Raw genomic sequence first — 19,843 nt, 5'->3', positions numbered from 1 at the left:
GTGTCTGTAATCTAGTGTCTTTTCAAACTGGTGGTTGTTTTTTTTTTTTATTGAATGGGTCTTAACAACAGACACTTACTACAGATGGTTGAGTCTACTTTCCATCTCAGCAATTGCTTAGCTCACTAAAAGCTCATGGGCCAAAACTTAAGCTGGTGTCGTTTGGCATAACTAAGAATTTGGTCAAAGACATTTTGGGCTGCTGGTCTATAACTGTGTGTCTGAGGTAGTTTTGAGTAATGATACCTGTCTGCTCTTCAGTTTCAAGAAAATAAAAAATATTGTTCACCTCCTCAGTAAACTACGGGGTGATGTGCAGTGCTCAGTGGCTAGCACGTCACTGTGTGTTGGATTATTATGGTCCCTTTTGCTCCAAATGGTCCCAGCGCTTGGTGTACACCCAACAACCCAAAACACAGAGTGTTCAGCAAAATGCACTTAATATCAGATATGTACTCTCTCAGGGAATAGACTCTTTAAAGAGTTCTTTACTAGCTCTTACTGTAAGAGTATAATCTTACAGAGCCTCTTTTTACCTCCAAAATTGACTACATTTCAGTAGTGGAAGAAGCATGCTACATGGGTATGGTTTGAATTTATAAAGCCTTTTGGGATCCTTCAGGAGGAAAAGTGTTCTGCAAATGACTGATAAATCGTGGCTATTGCTGCAGTTACATTTTATTATTTGGCTTTTTTTAATTTATGGCAGTGCAACAATTTATATACAAAACAACCATTCTGATATGCCTTGGGAAGCGAATAATAATTGTAAAGGGTGCGGGGAGTGTTAAGCATCAGACTGCTGAAAACCAGGTTCTTACTGATGTCTTTGACAGCATCAAAGACATTTTCTCTCTTTTTTTTAATGATAGTATTTTGACACTCTCTTTGTTTTCTCTCACTGTGCCAATTGCTTTCTGGGCGAGAAGCCGATTAGCAGGTGTTTGAGTTTTGCAGACCAGCACAAGGCAGCAGTTTTATCTGAGTTCAGGTCTTGCTCATGTACATTATGTGTTACTGCGTGAGGGAGTGGACACAGATACCCAGATGGATGGATGTGTTGTTCTGTCTGCCCGTGTCTGTTGGAATTAAAAACCAGTTTTAATGTTTGTAGTCGCGGCAAGGAGATTCTTTTCAGAAAACCTTGCTTTTGACCTATGTTAGACTTGACAGTGTCCCTTTAGGAGCACACGGATAGTGTGACGACACCAAATCGTGGAGACCCAGCAGAGGGTCCCAAGAAATGCTCTCCTACGGTGTTTCACCCTTCACAGTTTAAAGGCTGCAGTCGAGTTCCTTATGCAGTCAGGGCTCACAGCTGCGGCTCCTGGGGGTGTTGGACCTCGACGTCCGATGCGGGAGAGCTGCCGCTCTGGTGCGCGAGTCTCCAAGGGCAGGAGAAATCAGATGTGTGGTTAGAGAAGGCAATATGCTGAGCAGTCAGCTCAGGTCCATGCAGATAAATGGCACTACGGCAGGAGCACTGTTTCTGAGAGTATTTACCTTCGCCCCGCTGTAAAAAGCACTGGCTCTGCCGATGAGCAAACCAACCTACTGCCTCTGCAAAGAAACGGTGTCTTCTGCGCGGCGAGTGCCGGATGAATCCTTTCCCAGGAGCGGCGTCACTGGCTGCAGACAAAGAGGGCTGCTGGAGTGTTCAAATCCTGAAGTGGTGGAAGAAGGGGGGGAGCAGAGCAACGCCAGCTTGGTCACTGTTGGGTGGCCCCTCCAGAGGGTCCGTCACCCTGGGATGGGTGCGGGACGCCTGCCGAGCACCCTTGAATCACACCGCTGGGACCTGCACCAGCGTCACCGGTAAAAAATACAGGGAGAAAGAGGGGGTACAGTTTTCTGCCAACAGCCTCAAAAATCCAACGCTGCGCTATGTGAGGAGGCAGGAGCCTGTTCAGGGCTTTTTTCCCCTCTTCCTCTACGGGGTAATTACTCCCAGCAAACTCCATACACTTTAATTAAAATGACTGCAACACAAGAGCAAGTCACTTACAACTGTACATACAGAGAGCTCTAAAAGCTTCAGTCACTGATAAGCATCTCACTTAGATGGCTCGTAATTGCTCCCAACATCGGGCGATCATTGCTGTTGTTTTGCCACTAATTCCGTACCATAGCAGGAAAGCCAAGATTGCAGGACACAGTGAATTGCATAATTTTTTTTTTTTTTTGCTGGTTTTCTTTCTGGCCAATTTAAAATTTGTCAAAGTCGGTCTTCTTCTGGATCACTGCCCTTTGATATTTCGCGCACTCCATTTGCCACAAACAAGCCGCAGGGCCGCAGTTCATGCTGACTCCAGCAGAAGCAGAGAAAGCTCCATTTATCTTACACTGCCTGCTGAATTCTTACTCATTAGCTGGGGGTTCACTGCCTCTCTTTAACCCCTGAATGGCTGTCATCCCTCCCTGGAGCTGCTGAATAGCGGGGAAAAGGGAGATGCTCTCAAACGTGTGCCTGTTGCGGAGGGGTGGGGAAGCAGGGCGACGGTGGTCTCATTCCAGGCGTCTTGAGACACTGGGGTTGGACTTGCAATTGGGGAGTGTGAGAGCAGAGAAGGCTGGCAGATATTGAATAATTTGACATAAATCTGTTCATTATCAATTCTCCAGCACTATTGCTGAAATGTTTATTAGCCCCATGTTTTATTAAAATGTCACTCAGAGTTGTGCTATTACAAACCAGCAAACAGTGCGGAGCAAAGGGCAAGGAAAGAAAGGATAGCCCTTATCCTGCCCAAGAGCACGTTTCCACACTGAGTAGGTGTGCAAGGAGAACGGTGATTGCCTGGAAATGTAGGAGCGATTCAGACTGCAAGCCTCAGGCCGTAGTTAAAAATACAGAAATTCAATTTTATTTTACTTATTTATTAACAATTAGAGTAAAACATGTATGAGTGGAATAAAAATTAGCTTTGTCATGCAGATTCTGGGCGTGTAGTGTGTCAGGTGCACAGTGTAATGTATGCAAAAATTTGGTGGAATATGAATGAAAGGAATGGCGAAATGGCTCCAGTTAGAACAAGATTGGATATTACATTTTCACATTTCTCCTATCAGGTATTTATCTCATAGTAAAAGGGAAGCATCTGTTCATCACCTGATATATGTCATAATAGTGGGAATATCCTCTTCAGCTGATCCTATGAAATGGTTGCCCGTGTGCTGGCATGCATCTTTAATTTTATGTGAAATTATACGCCCATTTTGCATTTGCCTGTATACACTGTACAAGGTCCAGGAGGTGGGGACCATATAGCTCCACGTGTATAGCAGCACTTTGGGAGGTGGGAGGCAGCGGTGGTTTTCTGCACAAACTCCAATACTGTAGACAGCCCTCAACTTCCCACAGGTAATATTACCAGTCAGTCTGTGCTGCTGGCTTCTGACTTGCTTCGCACTTTGTAGGCTAAAGAGCGTACAAAACTCTTCTTAAATTTCCAAATAATGAGTGAACACTCAAGCATTGAACCCATAACTCCACTTTAGCATAGCAGTTTCTCTCTGAAAATAAACGTGCCGGGGTGCGGTACCAGAATTGAACCCGCCGGTCCCTCCCGGCCCCGACTGTACCACCTGGTGAGGACTTTGCTGGTGACCTGGGGACAGCCCTGACGCAGCCGTGGTTTTTGAGTGCCTGGAAACTTCCATCCTGTGACCTGTCTCCTTCCAAGCTTTGCCTTAGAAAGTTAGATTGCAGCTTTAAAGTCTAGTAATTCTTTTCGGGGAGGGAGGCGGTTGGTTTGTTCAGTGTTGTAATTAATCAAAATGCCGGCTGTTTTCTTGAGCAACAACTAAGAAAAACGCTGCCGTTGTGATTCCATCTCTCACAAAGTCTTGGACAAATGCATTCAGTGCAGTTGTAACTTTGTCTTTTTCGGCGATGGTGATTTCCAGTAACTGCTTCTATATGCAAGTGCTGCTGCATTTAAATTGTTCTTAATTCACAATCATGAGTCTAGAAGAGCAAGTACTGCTTTCTGTCAGCTCCTTTGTGACAATTGGCATCTTGAATATCCTCCCAGGAGGGCTGTATATGTTTCCCCCAAAATAGGAATTTTTTGGAATTACCTACCTGCCACATTTTGCCCGTTTGCTCTGGTGCCTTATGAGGCCTTAGGAGCACAAGTTGGAAAGGACTAGAGTGGCACATCACATGGTGCAGCCGAACAAGGATATTTCAAGCCCGTGTCATGAGCATGTGTGACCTTCACTGCTATTTCATATTGCACCTTTATAACATAAATCCTACTGAATATTTAGTGAAGCAATTACAAGCAGTCTCATTTACAGAAACAAGCGACAATCCAAAAATGCCTGTCTCTCCAGGGACGTGAGTGGCTCTGAGTGACCTTCCTTCTCCCTTCTGGAGCGGCTCCCTCCAGCTGGGGTGGGAGATGTGTTGCCTGGACAGCCTGGATGCGGTTGGCATTCTTGCTGCCTTTGCTGAATTTTTGTCTGGCAAGAGCTTTGTTAAAGGCAGAGGAAAAGATGGTGAGATTCAGGTAGGAGGATTATTGTTGCGGGTGTGGAAATTAGATGGAGCAGTCATAACCATTATGTTAAAATCGACATTTAATTACGTCATTGGACGCCGCGTAACTGCTGTACCTCTCCAGAGTTCATTTCCTAAGGACCTGTCCAGCACAGGCTGCGGTGAGATTTAACTGCCCGGCTGAAAAGAATGTCCACAAGCAGCACGCTCACGCTCACCAGCCGCTCGTGCCTCTGCTGGGTCGCTGGCTGGGGGTGATGGGCTGGAGCCGGGGTCGAAGCCGTCTGCTTTGCCCAACTCTCTGCGTGCAGAGCCCGAGAGTAAGCGAGAGAGCCGTCTCCGCCGATCGGTTGGGTCAGAGGCCTTGATGTTGGGCTTTGCCCAGGTCTTTGAGTGCATGTTTGAGGAAGAGGCAAGAAGATGGACAAGTAAATGCTTGGCCATGCTGAGACCGTGCGCTGAGCGTGAGGGAGAAAATCCCACATTTTAACAGCTTAGAAACCATAAACCATCAAATTGATTCAGAAGCTGCCTGGCTTTCCGCAATCAGGGGGAACCTACAATAACATTTCTTGAAGTCATTTTGTCTAACCTGTTAAACTGGTCATATTTAAAAAAAGCACTTTGCTAGTAAATGTTATGGGAAGCCGTGATTCATGGTCCTGCTGAGCCATTTCCATCTGGCAGGAACTTTATTAAAGGCAGCCCGTGCCCTGCCACCGCAGCAGGCTGCAGTCACTGCAGGACACGGTGCTGTCGATGGCTCCCTCTGCCAGGCACATACATCGGAGGGATGCTCGGAGACGCCGCTTACTTCAGAGGAGATTTTTTGTTTAATGGGGCACAAATCAAAATAGTTTAGATGTGCTTTCCCTGCCATGATGCTTTCCCTTAACTTTTGGAGAGGAGTATAAATTGATATTCAGTATCAGAGCGCTTTACAGGAGAGGTCTCTGCGTGGATTTATTGAGGCAGCTTTTCCATTTGTCTGCACGGGGAGGGCAACTCCTCTGAAGCTTTCCTTCCTCCAAGATCGCGGGCAGTAAAGCGTGCGTGCATGTCCCTGCTGCAGTGGCTGGGAAGGGCTTCTCTGCAGGGTGGTCGAAGGGCTTGTTTTGGCAACCGTAGTATTTGGCATTTCTTGTGCTGTGCCAGTGGGGTACTGAGAGCCCCTACCTGAGGTCTGGGGGTCCGTTAGGGGCTCTAGGCCACGGAAAAAAGAGTTTGTAACCCCAAAAGCCAGGCTGTAGCAGCTGGATGGGGAGGCTGGTGTCACCGGGGGGGGAGATGGGGGAGGCATGAGCTGCCAGCTTCCTCCAGGAAGCATGTGGGAACATTTTCGATTAAATACTTCTTATGTGTGGTTTTAAACTAGGTTTTGTTGGCTTAACTGGGTATGTTTGTGCAGAGGGCTTTGGCAAGGCCTTGGCCACTGCTCTTTTGATGTCAGAAGAGACTCTCTAATCTTTTTGGTACCCCAATGTTACTGCTTCCCCAGGGCATTTTTTCAACTTAAGGCAGTTTTGCTATTGTTCAAAAAAAAAAAAAAAGACACCGTAGAACGAAGCGGTCTTGGTGCATTTACCACTGTGGGTGGGCTTCAACGGTGTTGAGAGCAGAATTAAGACATTTACCTGGCCTCTTCCGATCATGCCAATGGCTGTGATCATACCAGCACTATATATAGATACAAGCGTACTTGGAGACTGCAGAGCAAACTGCAATCCAAGATAAATGTGACATTTTATGGCACTTAAGAGTGCTGCCTTAGAAAGTGTCCTGTGCTGCCTGCCAAGTTAGGAAGGTCACACATGTTCTTTCTTCCTTTTAAATTGTCGTCTTGTCTTACCTGCGTGCTCCACCTGCATGCCAAAACCTGCTACACTTTGTGTTTGCATTGTAATGTGGCCGTTTCAGAGTGCTGCTTCTTTTGTTTCTCTATTGATTAGTAGCCGATCCATACCTAGAGGTCTATAATGTTCCTATGATTTAAACTTTAACAGTTTCATTAACTGTCAAGTACCTTTAGAGCAAAGGAATCCCATATTTTAACTCCCCTCTCCTTGCCAGTGTAAGATTTGTGGAAGGAGACTTCTTTTTCCGAGAAATAAATAAATAAAGCCCCAGCTTTCCGAAAAACCCTGAGGCCTCAAGATCTGACTAGGAAAGAAAGAAAACCATTCCAAGATATTTAATTGTACAGGGGGCTTACAGGATTGATCGAGAGCTTAGCTTTTTACAATAGTCCAGTGAATAAGAAATGCTCCTGACAAACGATCGATGATGGGATAATCACTCTTTATCCCCCCTCCTCATTGTTACCTTCTTTCTTCCAGGAGAACAGGGTTCAGAAGTCAAAAATCTTTATAGACGCTGCTTTTAAATTAAGCAGAAAATAGACATTGACATATTTGTTAATCTCACCTAAATCATTACTGGGCCTGGCTGGTTTGACTGTACACCGTGAGTGTGGCAGATAGGCCAGAATACATGAGCGTTACTGGCTTAAGTGCATGCATTGCCATTTAAAACAGGGAGGTGTAGGAGCCTGTGAATTTAACATGGATAAATATATATAATTTTTTATTCTGAAGGTTATAAGAGTAGCTTCTCTTAATTAAAACCTTCTTACTAGCATTTGAAAGGTTAGGTAACATTTATATTGTTAGGCATATAAAAAACATTCCTTCCCTAGAAAGAATCATTGTATGGCTGGCCTGTGGCTTGGAAGTGTGCCTGCGTGTGTGTGTGTTCAAACCTGTTCTGAATTGGAAGAGAAACTCTGGAAGGAAATGAAAACATAGGTAGTGCAAACTAGAAAAGAACAGGGCCAGGATGCAGTGGGCCCCTAAAGGTGGGTCTGAGCCAAAGCCCCGGTGTCGCGGTGCTGTGCATGAGCTGCTGTGGTGCTGCTCCCACTGGGGAGAGCCACTGGGGTGCTCAGCCCTTCGGTCTGGCAGCACTGGACCATCGTGTCTGCGGGAGGTCAGCCATGGGTGCTCACAGAAAGAGTAGGAGCATCGTGTAAATGCAGCGTGATGCTTTCCCCAGGATGCTGTCTCAGCTTCCAGCAGCCCTGTGTTTAGAGGCTTCCTGAGAACAGATCAATATCTGATCTTCATGCTTAGAAGCCTGTGATGAACTTCCCTTGCATGAATTTGTCTAATCGCTTTCTGTGAGCCCATTTGTACTTTTGGCACCCAGGACCTCTGGTGGCAGTGAGTTCCACCATTTGATTTTGCGCTGTGTGAAAGTGTTCCCTGTCGTTGGGGTTTTTGTAAAGCTTCTGCCCCCTAATTTAATCTGGTCTTGCTGGGTGGGACTTGGATTGCTCTGGCTTCTCGCTGCGATTCCAGAGCCTGCTGTTGTCAGACCGGACAGTGGCCGTGGAGGGAGCTGCTGAGGACCACCATTGCTCAGCTGCCCTCCTGCCTCTCCCCAGCGATTGCCTTCCACGTCACCCAGCCTGGAAGTGTGGCAGTTTAACAATAAGTGTAGATGTAATGGTAGATGTTGCATTTAATCCTATTGACAATCCTTCTCCAACGATAAAGATTAAAAAAAAAAAAAAAAAAAGCTCGGTGGTGGTCACACACCACAAAATGCAGTCATGGTACTTGGGCTACAAGATAACTAGGACAGGAACATCATCCTCCGGCTGAATCACGGCATCAGCTTTTGTTCCAGGTTCTCCCATTGACTTCTTGTGCTACTGGGTAGGACACCTCTTTGTTTTAGATCTCAGTTCTGTACACTGAAGGCGCAGTCAGGCTCGCACGTCTCCCAGGCACATGGGCGGTTATATTAACATTTGAACGGAAGGTGCCGTAGGACAGTTGAATGTTACAACCCACCAGTGCTTGGAGCAAGACTTGCCCATGACCCGGCTTCAGATTGCCAGCAACCTTGGCTTTAAAAGGGGAGGTGGGATGGGAGGCAGCTGTGTCTGAGGCCGTGAACTTGCAACCAGAGCTTCTGGTGTGGGTGGGAGGTTAAAAAATGGCACAATTCAGCAGAGTATCCAGTACCATATAATTTGACTCAGATTGCAATCTTTGCTTAAATTGAACTAAGATTGGCTCTAAATACTCTGCCTCTGCACAAGGACCTCTTGCACGTGTGTTGGTGAGGCAGCGTAGGAGAAGCATCAACCTACTCCTGGGCCAACTTTGACCTGGTGTAAATTACTGCAGGTTCAGCGAAGAATTGCACTTATGGTTATGCTCCCTGTGGCCTGTTACAGGGAGAAGAGGGGATTTACATTCTTGGTTTGATAAAGGGGCAGCTGTGGGAAGGAGCACCTTGTTAGGCTGCGGGAAGCGGCAGGAGCTGTGATGTGCCTCCACAGCATGATGTGTTTCCCTTTGCCTGACTTAGTCCGGGTCAGGTAATTCCGAAATTAATCGGAAACTGTTTAATGCACGTTTTTGTTTTAATCAAAGTTAATTTTAGCTGAGCTGAATGATTTAAAATAAATTAAAAATTACAAACTCCAGAGGACATTATCTTCTTGACACGGTTTTATTCTTGTTCATCATGTTAGTCTGTGATTGAGACTATTGTGTTCTGATCCCTGGTAAACTGAATATGAGTGGTTTTGGCATCTCTAGCGTATCTTGTGTTTTCCTTAATGAGGCAGTGGCTCTAACAGCTACTGGTAGGAACCAGCCTGCAGGAAAACTTGAAATTGTGTAGGTGGTTTTACATTGTCCGTGTTTCTTGCTAAATGAACTGCGTGTTGGGACATTATTCTTTTTTAGGAGTAAGTCCAGTAAATGTCACTTAATTGATGGCTCAGCTCATTGGCATTTAAATGGAATAGAGTTTCCATGGTGAAAACTCCTTCAAAGCTCTCGCCTGAATATCGGTGGCAGGAAATCTGGGCTGGAACACTTAGATTTGACTCAAGACTCTGCTTGGCATTGCTGGGAGCTGATGGTCTGGTGTTTGTCCTGGCCAAATGCAGTCTGGGTTTCACCTGTACACAGGAAAAGAAGAAACCTCCGTTCTCCCCCTCTGAACTGTCCAGAGCTGCTTGCCTTTCCTCTGAGCAGCAGTCCTTTGTACACCCCTCTGCTTTAACCTGTCAAAGGTCTCTGACGTGTGGCTGTGCCTGGTTGCAGGTACCCCTGAGCTGAGCCCTGCTGACCGAAAAGAGCTGGAGGCCAAGCTAAAGGAGCGGGAGGAATTCCTGATTCCCATTTACCACGAGGTAGCCATGCAGTTTGCTGACTTGCACGACACACCTGGCCGGATGCAAGAGAAGGGTGTCATAACTGTGAGTATCACGGAGCTTCCCTTGGGGACATCGTTGGAGGGTTTGACACAAGGGAAATGGCAGTCTCCAGTCTAGAGGCAGCCTGTGGGCCTGCAAATAAACCTCTGCCCCAATGGCTCTTGCCACAGGAGCAAACCCTCTCTACCCGCCAGCTGTTTTCTGCTCCCAGAACACAAGTACGTCATGTTTTCTAGCACCTTTACCTGATCCGTGTCCATTTGAGACCCCACATTTTCTGGGCTTCGCTGGTAGCTCATTAGCGACCACATCAAAAACCCCACAGAGCACGCTGCAGCCTGCCCTGGCAGAAAGGGAGGGCAGGGAAGGTGGTGAGTGTACCCGTGGGGACCCTCAGTGGTGGGAAGGGCTGTGATGGCACAGCTGAAGGCCAGCTCTCGTGTCAGGATTAGAACCCTGGCTGATTAGATTTTCCTAGTTCCCTCTCCCCTTGGATGTGAGTGTCTTGGGCAGCGCTGCTCACCCGGGAAGCTCTGTCTCCTTTTGCAGAAGGGAGCAGACTTCTGGTAGACGAAAGAGGCTGGATGTAGCTTCTGGTGACCGAATGGTATGACAGGGTGGAAATCTTCAAAGCTCAGCCGTGGGAGTCTTTGTCTTTCTCTTGTGCAAGCGGTATAACTAAGTATATCATGAGTGCCAGCCTTTTTTTGCCATTGGGAGTAAGGCATATATATTTCTCCATGGAAATGTTGTCCCTCACTCACTTGTCCTTCTCCACTTATGTCTTGGGCAGGACACTCTAGACTGGAAAACTTCCCGTACCTTCTTCTACTGGAGATTAAGACGTCTTCTTCTAGAGGATGTGGTTAAAAAGAAGATCCATGATGCCAATCCTGAGCTGACTGATGGGCAGATCCAGGCTATGCTGAGACGCTGGTTTGTGGAAGTTGAAGGGACAGTGAAGGTAAATGGAAAAGCAGTTTCACCAAAGCATTAGTCTTTCCTGGGCTTAAGTTCAGTGAAGTTCTCCGAGGTGGAGTTTGATCTCTGGTTTTCGATTGTAATGTCCACAAACATTTTAGGTGATGAAAGAAAACTTCTGGGTAATGTTCCAAGTCATGAATTGTTTTATGGGGACACTTTTTATAGCAGGCTAGAAAAGCAAAATAGGTTTTTCCCAAGCACGTAGCACCATTGATACGAAAATCTGAGCATCTTACAAAGACAGCTCGCTCAGCAGAGCGAGACAGGGCAGCGTGTGGGAAGAAGGCTGCGCAGAGGTGCTGCTGTCTGGCAGAACTGGCAGCAGAAGTCCCAAGAGTCACAACACATGCTCTATATACCAGCCCTGAATATCTCCATCTCCTTGCTTCTGTGCACAGCATCCCTAAAATAGCACTGCGGAGCTGCTCGCAGTTACAGAGGCTGTTATGGAGGAGCTGTCCTAGCTGCGCAGACTGCTCCCTGCGTACCCTTGGGATCCTCTGTGATGTGAAAGCAGGGGGTTTATTTTATTTTTAATTATTCTTTCTTACTGAATAATATCCTCAATCCTGCTCTGTCTCACTGACACTGAGAAGGCTATGGAGATTCACTGCTTGTATCCATATGTTTTGACTGGCCGACGTACAGCCAGCCTATCTTACCCGCCTGTCCTGCTGCTTGCAGAGCTGACCACGGCCATGCTGCCTGCCCTCTCCCCTGGGATGCCCTTGCCTTCCTTCCCTTTCCCCAGACCAGGAACTTAGAGACGGTGGGGACAGATCACGGTGCCTGGCGGTCCCTCACCATTGCCATGTCTCAGCCCAGGGGAGCCCCTGCTGTTCTTCCACCAAGTGTCCCACGTCCCCTGGGGTTGTCCCACATCCCCTGGTTTAACGCCAGACAGATTGGCATACCATCAAAAGTAGGGACACAGATCAGCTGTAAGATCTAACTGGCAGGGCTTGGGGTTGGGGGTCGCCTTGGCATCATCCGCAGTCCTCATCTCATAGCTGTGTTGAGGATTTCTTTTTTAATTGTGCTCAAACTGGGAAGCTGGCAATCTCCGAAGAGCAGTTTCTGGACCTGCTCTTAGGTTGTTTTTGTCACAGTCCTCCAATCTGAGGGTTTATTTTATTTTATTTTATTCTATTTTATTCTATTTTTAAAGTCACAAACACTCAGGGGTTCCAGAAAAGGGGGGAAAGTGTTCTCTGGAGGGCAGCAGGCTTTCCAAGGTAGTGTCTGAGCGTCTTTAAAAGCGGGCATCTCGTTAGCTAATACATTACACCAATCAAGGAGAGTTATCTTAAGCCACAATTAATCTGCTCCCTGGCATATGTTGATAGGAAAGCATCATGCTGTTTCTTAATTAAAAGCAAACGGATTAAAAATGATTAATAAGAGTATTAAATATTCTCCTAAACTAAAAGCTTTGGGATTCTTGGGTAAATCTAGCTTTACGCAGGTCTGCAACCGTAAGGCAGCTTCTTGGGGTTTTTTTTTCCCTTCCCTGAAATCTTCCTAAGTGCCCTACTTTGTATGCAGGGAGCATTTCTGTCATGTCTAGGGGCAGAAGCAAGGAGCAAAACCTAACGAGTTTAAAATAATAATAAGAAAAAACAATGAAATAAGCAAAATCTTGAGGTTGAAATGACATCGCTGATTTAAGACAATCATATACATAAAGAAAAAAAAAATCCCAGTTTCTTATTAAAGTGCACAGGCAGGACGAACGCTGGGGGCTGGAATAGGGTCTGCACTTCGGGCTTCCTTACAGCAGTGCCGGCTCTCACCTATGGGTGTAGCAACACCTTCATCAACACGGGGAAGGTGTGCTGCTCGTGAGAGTCCCAGGGAAGAGGGAAACAATTTCTTGGACTTTGAAAGTTGATAATTAAATATATAAACAAAGGATGAGCAGTGTGGAGGCTCATCAGTGTGAGTGCTGCCTTTGCTCCTCTCTGGTATTGGCAAGGATGGTGGAAAATCAGCTTTGTGAAGGCTTGTATTGGGCTGGCAGCTGTCGAGGTGCAGGCATCGCTCTGTCGGGAGAGCAGGAGAGGTGAGACGATGCTTCAGACGGCGTGGCCGGCTGGAGGAACGCATTGCATGCAGTGAAGCCGAGTCCTGGTAGGAGAAGTATTCTGCTGGCTTCACTGCTACCGCTCCAAGGGTTTCCAGGGCCTTTGCAAACATGCTGCCCCCCTGGCACCGAAGGGGTGCAAACATCCATCGTGTGCTTCTGCCTCCTGCTCCCCCGCCAGCCCCTGAAATCACCCCGCTCCTGATCAGGCCACAGAGGCAGCAGGAGGATCGAAGGTGTTTAAGGTTGCTGGTTGGAGCAGTGGTTGCTCTGCTCCCTGCAGCTCCCCGGGGTCTGCGCCCATGCTGGGAAGGTGCCCGCTTGGCCCCACGGTGCATTACTGCACCGAGCTCATTGTCATTCTGACTTTGACTTCGTTAGTGATAACAGAGAAGGATAGTGCACCTTTAAATGACGAGCTTTGTGTTTAATTACCCAAATAAAATGACATAAATATGAATGAGTGCTAATGGCGGTACTTGCTTTTCCGGAAACCATTAACAAAACGATTCTTAAATGATTTGTAAAGAAAATGAGAGGAGAAGAGAGGAGCGAGAAGGCTATTAGGCGTCTAACACACTCCTGAATTATTATGTAGTCAACTACCTAGCAAATATCAGGTGAAATGATCTTGCAAAAGAAAAAAAGGGATTTGTCGCCAAGGCTTTTCAGGGATGTGGGCAACCCGACCTCCTCTGCAGTGCTCACACCTGCTGAAGGGGCTGTTCGGTTTCTGGGCTGGATCGGGGATCCCATGATTGTTGGGGGACACTAACACCAGGCCAGTCTTTAGGTGATGGGGACTCGTGGGTCCCGTGACAGCTTAGTACTGGGAGAAGCCCCAGATCAGCCGCGTCTCTGGCCGCCCCTGCCCTCACCTCAGGGTCAGTCGTATTTTACCAGAAGTTGGGCATCAGATCACAGAAGGAAGCTGGCATTTTAGCTGGGACAGCTTTTGGGGCTGATGCAGCTCGTTCAGCTGCAGCCACTGGCAGCACTGCTGCTTCCGTTGTTCCCCTTTAGTCACGTTTATGGAAGGAGATGCAAAAGTAATATATCATCTTTTGACTTCTGCTAATTGTTAGTTGTGTTTATAAAAGCCACGCACACTGGGAAAACCAGAGAAGGCTGCCAGCCAAATTTTTACCAAAGGCTGCCAATAATTGTGAGTTAAATTTTGGGAATGGTGCATGGGGAGCGGGAGCGTGCTAGCAGCGGTGGTGGCACAGCACTGGGACACCGGGTGACACGTGTGTTTTGTTCACAGGCATACTTATGGGACAGTAATAAGGACCTGGTGGAGTGGCTGGAAAAACAGCTGACGGAAGAAGAAGGCGTTCGCTCGGTTGTGGATGAAAACATCAAATACATCTCGAGGGACTACATCCTCAAACAGATACGGAGGTAAGCAAACTACACACACTGTGCCCCTGCAGAACAGGGATTTTAAAAAGTTCAGCTTCTGATCTTGGCCATGTGCACTTCCCCAGCTGAGGAAAATGGATTCGCTGGCCTTTTTTGTGTGGCAAATACATAAGGAGTATGTGGAAATGCAAACACGGGGCAAATGTGGAGCTACTGTGCAACAGAGGGATTTGTACAAAGTCTGCTCTCCTGTTCCTCCTGCACAGGCTGTAGTGCTACTGTACATGCAGGTGCCTTGCGCAAAATCAGAAAGCAGCAGAGCAGAGATCTAATCCAGCAGTATCCAAACCTCCCTGGCCATGCCCGCCCTTTACTGAAACAGGAGCTGTGAAGAGCCAGGGCACAGAAATTTCACTGCCTATGTGTCTTTTCTCCATTTGAGGCAGATAATGGAAAATTATTTTAGAGGGCTGCATACCAAGGAGAGAAAGCACATCTCTGAGCTGGGCTACTGCTGTCAAAGCAGTGTGTTGACTACATATGGCAAGAATAGCCTTACAGCTTCCTTCCCTTTATTTTTTCTAGCCCCAGACTTTCCAGGCAAGCTACCTAGTTTCTTCTGTGCTCAATGTCATAAAATGTCCAGTTCCCTTCAATTGCTGTTTCAAACTACACCAAATAAACCCCCACATTGGTAGAGTATCTGTTCCTCCTGCTTGTAAGAGTTATTGTGCGCATTCGCACAGACATTCATCCAGCGGAGCCAGTTAAGCCTCGTGAGCCAAACGCTTTGCTAGACTTGAACAGATCTAATTTTGATAATTTTTATGTCTTACACTGGAGGTCTCTTAAAGCAGCTTTGCCTCCGAGAGAGCTGGGGGAGGGCGCCAAACTGCGGAGTGAAGCTCCTGTTCTTTCCGTGTCTAACTCCATAGGGCATCTCTTCCCATCATTTCCACCAGTTTCTCTATCCGTGCTACAGCAGACGGGGCTCTGCGTCATCTGGGAGGGGGAGATGTGGGTGCTCTCGGCAGCCTCTGAAGGTGCTGCTGGTGGGATCAGGGCACGCTCCAGAGCTCCCGGCCTCCCCATGTCCGCCCTGGGTCCACACGGTCCGGCCTCTCAGGATTTCGGCCTCTGTGCATGTCTGAGCAGGTCTGCCACCAGCAAATTAAGTGGCACGAAGGACCTCCAAGCGAGCACAGCTCTTGCGCTGCTCGCAGTCAGCTCACACAAGTGCCTGCTGCCTCGTCCAGTCTCTCTTACAGACCCCATATTTCAGTCCTCCCCCCCGGGCCTGACGGGGAGCTGTCGGACGCGGTCTGGTGTGAGTGCCAGGGCTGCCGTCACTTAACTCTCGCCTCTTTCCAGCCTGGTCCAGGCCAATCCGGAGGTTGCCATGGATTCGATAGTGCACATGACCCAGCATATATCACCCACCCAGCGAGCCGAGATCGTGCGGATCCTCTCCACAATGGACTCGCCTTCTTCAACGTAAGAGCATCGATTTCCCACACTCCCCCCTGCCCGGTACAGTGGAGGGGAAAAAAAAGCTCAGAATTGCCCTTTGTCTGCTCGACTGAGACCACTGTACCGAGACGGGGAGGCTCAGGGAAACGCTGGAAGAGTGACGTTTTTATTTTTTCAAATCAGACTGACCAGAGGAAGTGTGTTCTTTGGCCAGAGACATGAGGAAAATGTATAAACACAAGCGCCTGCGGAATTGAGTTACAGCTGTCTAACTGTACCTTATTTATTTAACAAAGCGTGACTGGACCAATGCATCAGTTCGCTGTTCAGCTGCTACCCGAAAGCGCTACAGCCAGGCAATGAAGGGTGCTCCGGTACCGTGAGGTCTTGGCATAGCAAAGCAGGGGCTCGTTTAAATTACACCCCTGCGCCCCTGCCTGCTTCTCTTTTCACATCCCGCCTGGTAGCGGCAGCTTTGTGCTGACAAGTGCCAATGTTACCCCCTGCGAGAGCGTTGCTGTAGCCGAGGACGGGCTCTGCCTCCCAGGAGCGGGTGGGAGCCCAAGGTCCTCCCGCCTGGCGTCCTGTGGGTGAGTGGAGCCCACCACCGAGTTAACCCTCTTGTCTCTGTCAGCCAGTAGTGATTTGTATTTCCAATGTCTGTCTTGTTACTTAGTAGTAGAGGAAAAACAGCATTTAAGCCGGTATGGCCAGGGCTGTCCCCGTGCCCCAGACAGGCTGTGGGGAAGGCTTCTGGGCTTCCCAGGACTGTGAAGGTGGCGGGGCAGGATTTTGGAGGCTAAATCCCCACTCGCTTTGCCTTTGTGCCCAGTTCCTTTAGAACAGGTCAGTAAACTGTGTGAAAAGGCCCTTTAGGAGGAGGTAAAAGAGGAGACCAAAACCCAGCTGCTCAGCCATTTCTGCTCTTCCTTCCCTACTTATTTTGAGGGATAACAGACATGGGCAGTCCCAGTGTTGCATATACTTCATGTAAGAGCTAATCCCTTTCATACGGGTAGGTAACTGAAGCAGAAAGCAGTTACAGCCTGACAGAGTAAAGGAGGGGAAAGGACAGAGTCAAATACACCAACATGGTGAGAACTGCAAAAGGAAATCTTGGTCTAATGCATCTGAGCAAAGTTTTTCTCCATCGCCCACCTCTGCCCTGGAGCTGGCTCAAGTGGAGCTGCCTGCGCTTGGCTGGTCCTGTTGCGCGGCTGGGGAAGGAACTGCCATTATACACATGGGAAGACAGAAATATAAGGAAAGTTATTCTTGGTAATCCCATTCCAATGGTCATTCTTTGCAGCTGGTTGGGAATAATTGTCTCTATGGCAGGTAAGTGCAGCACCGGCACTGAGCCAGGCTGCCCAGGTCGGAGGTGCGGCAGCAGCGCAGATCACCGCGGGCTGACCCCAGCCCCGGTCCTTGGCTTATTTCCACACTTTTATTTTCATGGGGCTCCTGACCATAATAAAAGATCAGAGAAGTTGGAACTCTGGAGGGAAGCACGGTCAGCCCCTAATACTTGGATACTGTTATGGAACTTGGTCTAAGTAGTACTGGAGAGCTTACACCAATGATTGTCTTAAAAGTATTTCAGATTTTACAGTTCCGCTTTTAGTATAGCATGAACCAGAAGGGATGTTTTTATGAGAGAATTAGTTAATGACGATGCCAGTGCCTCACACCTGTACTGTTCCCTTCTGAAATGCAGTGCAGCCCTTGGGTGCGTGTGGTGCCAGGGCTCCTGTAAAATCGAGGTGCAGCACCGGGGTCTCTGCTCTCCTCCCTGGGGGGACGAGCAGCAGCAGTGCAGCCCTGCCCTGTGGCCAGCGGAGCTGTGTCATCTGAAGGACTAGCTTTTTCTTAATAGTTAAGAACCCTAATTTGATTAAAAGACTTTTTTTCCCACTAGAGCCCCCTGAACAACCCCAAAAGATGCTTTTACTTACTCCAAGGCGGGCTGCAGCAGGACAGACAGAGAATGTCTCAGCCAGGCAGGACCACTCGGGGGGCATCACGGCGCGGGCGACTCGTTGGGCTCCTCCTCCGCTGTCACCGGGATTTCCTACGTGGTAGTGTCACAAGTCAGTCCCTTATCCAGGACGTCTGCAGGTGTTACGGGAAGTGTCCTGGTGCCCACCGCTCCGTTCCTTCCGCTTGGGGTGGGAGCCATCGCTGCCAAAGTCTCTTGCCTGCTGGGCAAGAGCAGACCCCTGTGTTTCAGTGTTACAGGCACTGGGTCAGGCTCCACTTAATTTGGGGGTAAAGTAGCTCCAAAAAACAAGCCGTTAGGTAACATCGGAGCTGGTCCGAAGTCAAATTCCAGCACTAGCCCTGGGAGCCCTGGGTCACCGCAGCGTCACCGGCCAACATCCTGGCCGTTCTCCCCCAGGCCCGGCTGTGACCGCAGTGCCGGTGCCGCAGGCGTGTGGGTCAGTTACCCAGCGGGGCAGGGGTGGCGGGGAAACCACCCTCGGTACATACGGTTCTCGCTGGTGCTGAAGTATTTCACTTACCTCAATTTCTTTTAATAAAAAGAATGAATTACATCTCTGTTGCCGGGAGTGGAAATCTGTCACCCCTCGTCCTGAGCACCCCTCGGGGAGCTCTGCTTCTCCTTAAGGCAAGAAAGAACAAGGAGTTCTATGCGGCACCTCTCAAACAAGGTCTGGTGGCTGCCGGTGCCGGGGGGATGGAGCCGAAGTACCTCGTGGTCTCGGCCGTGCCCCTCGCCTGAACTGCTCAGGCTCACCACAGAACATTGCCTCTCACCAGGCCCCTGTTGCTGCTCTTGTTCCTACCCGTGGTCAGACTCTGCAGATGTTTGAAATAAACCTTCTGAGATGCGACCCCACGGGCCAAAGCCCATCCTGACACCCCAGCCAGCCAGAGAAAAGCAGTACTTACACAAATCGGGCACGAGTATTTACCTTTCTCCAAGTTTCATCGTGTCCCCTTCGCATCCTCAGCAGCAGGAGGAGCTGGCCGGCCGGTGCTGAGCCGTGCTGGAGCCGCGGGTGCCGGGCAGAAGGACCAGCTCCTCGTCCCACCACAGGCTCTGGTCTCTGCCCAGCGCTCCGGCCGTAACTCCCAGTCCAGAGCCACCATCCCAGCGAGCCATTAGCAGGTCCTGTTCCTCCTCCACAGATTTGTCTTTAACATTACAGTGACTGAAAAAAACCAAAAACAGAAAGGAAAAGCCTAGCCCCAGCAGGCAGGGACCCGCTCAGCAGGAGCCCACTGGAAAGGAACCGCCAGGACCTTTGGTTGAAGGGTGTCCCCTGCCAACCCGGCAGCTCGGTGAACACAAACACCTTTCAGAAGTTCCCCACATTAAAGGTGGGTATTAATGTGACATGTTAAATGGGACCACATTAGCAAACACAACCCCAGCAGTTATTTTTCATGCATTTCTCAAACCAGAATCCTGATAGTTAAAAATTGGGGGGGTGGTGAGGGGAGCAGACCCTACTGAACTCCAGAAACACATTTAAAACTCTTTAGCCTAAAATATCTACATATTAAAATGCCAAGAAAAGAAGTACCAAAGCTGTAAGCTCTCAAAAGCCCAAGATCAAAGTGCCATCATCTTTTAATGTAAACCTTTTGTTGCATCAACAGTCTTAAGAGGGATGAGAGACATCAAAATAAAAACTGAGACAAACTGTGGCTTTGTAGCTGTTTTTTGTTTTAGTCTCTTCTCTCAATTTGGGCCATGAAATAGGTCAGCTCCATTACTGATCAGCCTTCCCACAAATATTTAAAACAAATTGAATTGCACACCCAATACCCATCACAATTACGCCAGGCACAATAACTAAATTAGCAATTCAACAAAATAATTGGAAATGCGATTCTCTCTATTCCACAGCCTCCCTCAGGGGTTTGGCCGATCTATGGGGGGAAAACTCTGCTTTACTAATTCTGCAGCTAATTAGAGACACACTTGTAAATGAAGTTGTTTGTCTGAAAGTTGAAATTCTTTGCTGTTGGGGTTGGGGGGGGGAATTAACACAACCCCTCTGTCCCCCCCATCGCACACATAATTCCCCAATACACCTTCTAGTTGCTGTGCAATGTTTTGCAAAGGTCTAATGCCCATTTGTGTAGGTACTAATTAGCAGCTGTATCATGAATTGATAAAGAATTAATATTCTATTGGGGGGGAAAAATATCTCACTTGCTGTTAATTGGC

At 48.2% G+C, this 19,843-nt stretch overlaps 1 protein-coding gene and 1 long non-coding RNA gene across 3 annotated transcripts in view; one reads left to right on the top strand and one right to left on the bottom strand.

Moving 5' to 3' along the window:
* Positions 1 to 18,197, top strand: part of ACACA (acetyl-CoA carboxylase alpha) — a 111,361-nt gene extending 93,164 nt beyond the window's left edge. For both annotated transcript variants that reach the window (XM_075032988.1, XM_075032987.1), the window contains 4 exons: positions 9,628 to 9,782; positions 10,534 to 10,704; positions 14,075 to 14,211; positions 15,544 to 18,197. In XM_075032988.1, the coding sequence (XP_074889089.1) occupies positions 9,628 to 9,782; positions 10,534 to 10,704; positions 14,075 to 14,211; positions 15,544 to 15,670 (590 nt within the window). In that variant the 3' untranslated portion in view covers positions 15,671 to 18,197. The remainder of the gene's footprint in view (positions 1 to 9,627; positions 9,783 to 10,533; positions 10,705 to 14,074; positions 14,212 to 15,543) is intronic.
* Positions 18,162 to 18,973, bottom strand: LOC142033208 (uncharacterized). The gene is made up of 3 exons (XR_012651115.1): positions 18,579 to 18,973; positions 18,356 to 18,462; positions 18,162 to 18,265 (listed from the first exon to the last, which is right to left on the bottom strand). It is a non-coding gene; the product is annotated as an uncharacterized LOC142033208 (long non-coding RNA).
* Positions 18,974 to 19,843: the final 870 nt, after the last annotated feature.

The sequence above is a fragment of the Buteo buteo genome, chromosome 7, assembly GCF_964188355.1.
Source record: "Buteo buteo chromosome 7, bButBut1.hap1.1, whole genome shotgun sequence".
Classification (NCBI taxonomy): Eukaryota; Metazoa; Chordata; class Aves; order Accipitriformes; family Accipitridae; genus Buteo; species Buteo buteo.
This window is presented reverse-complemented; position numbering and strand designations above follow the sequence as displayed.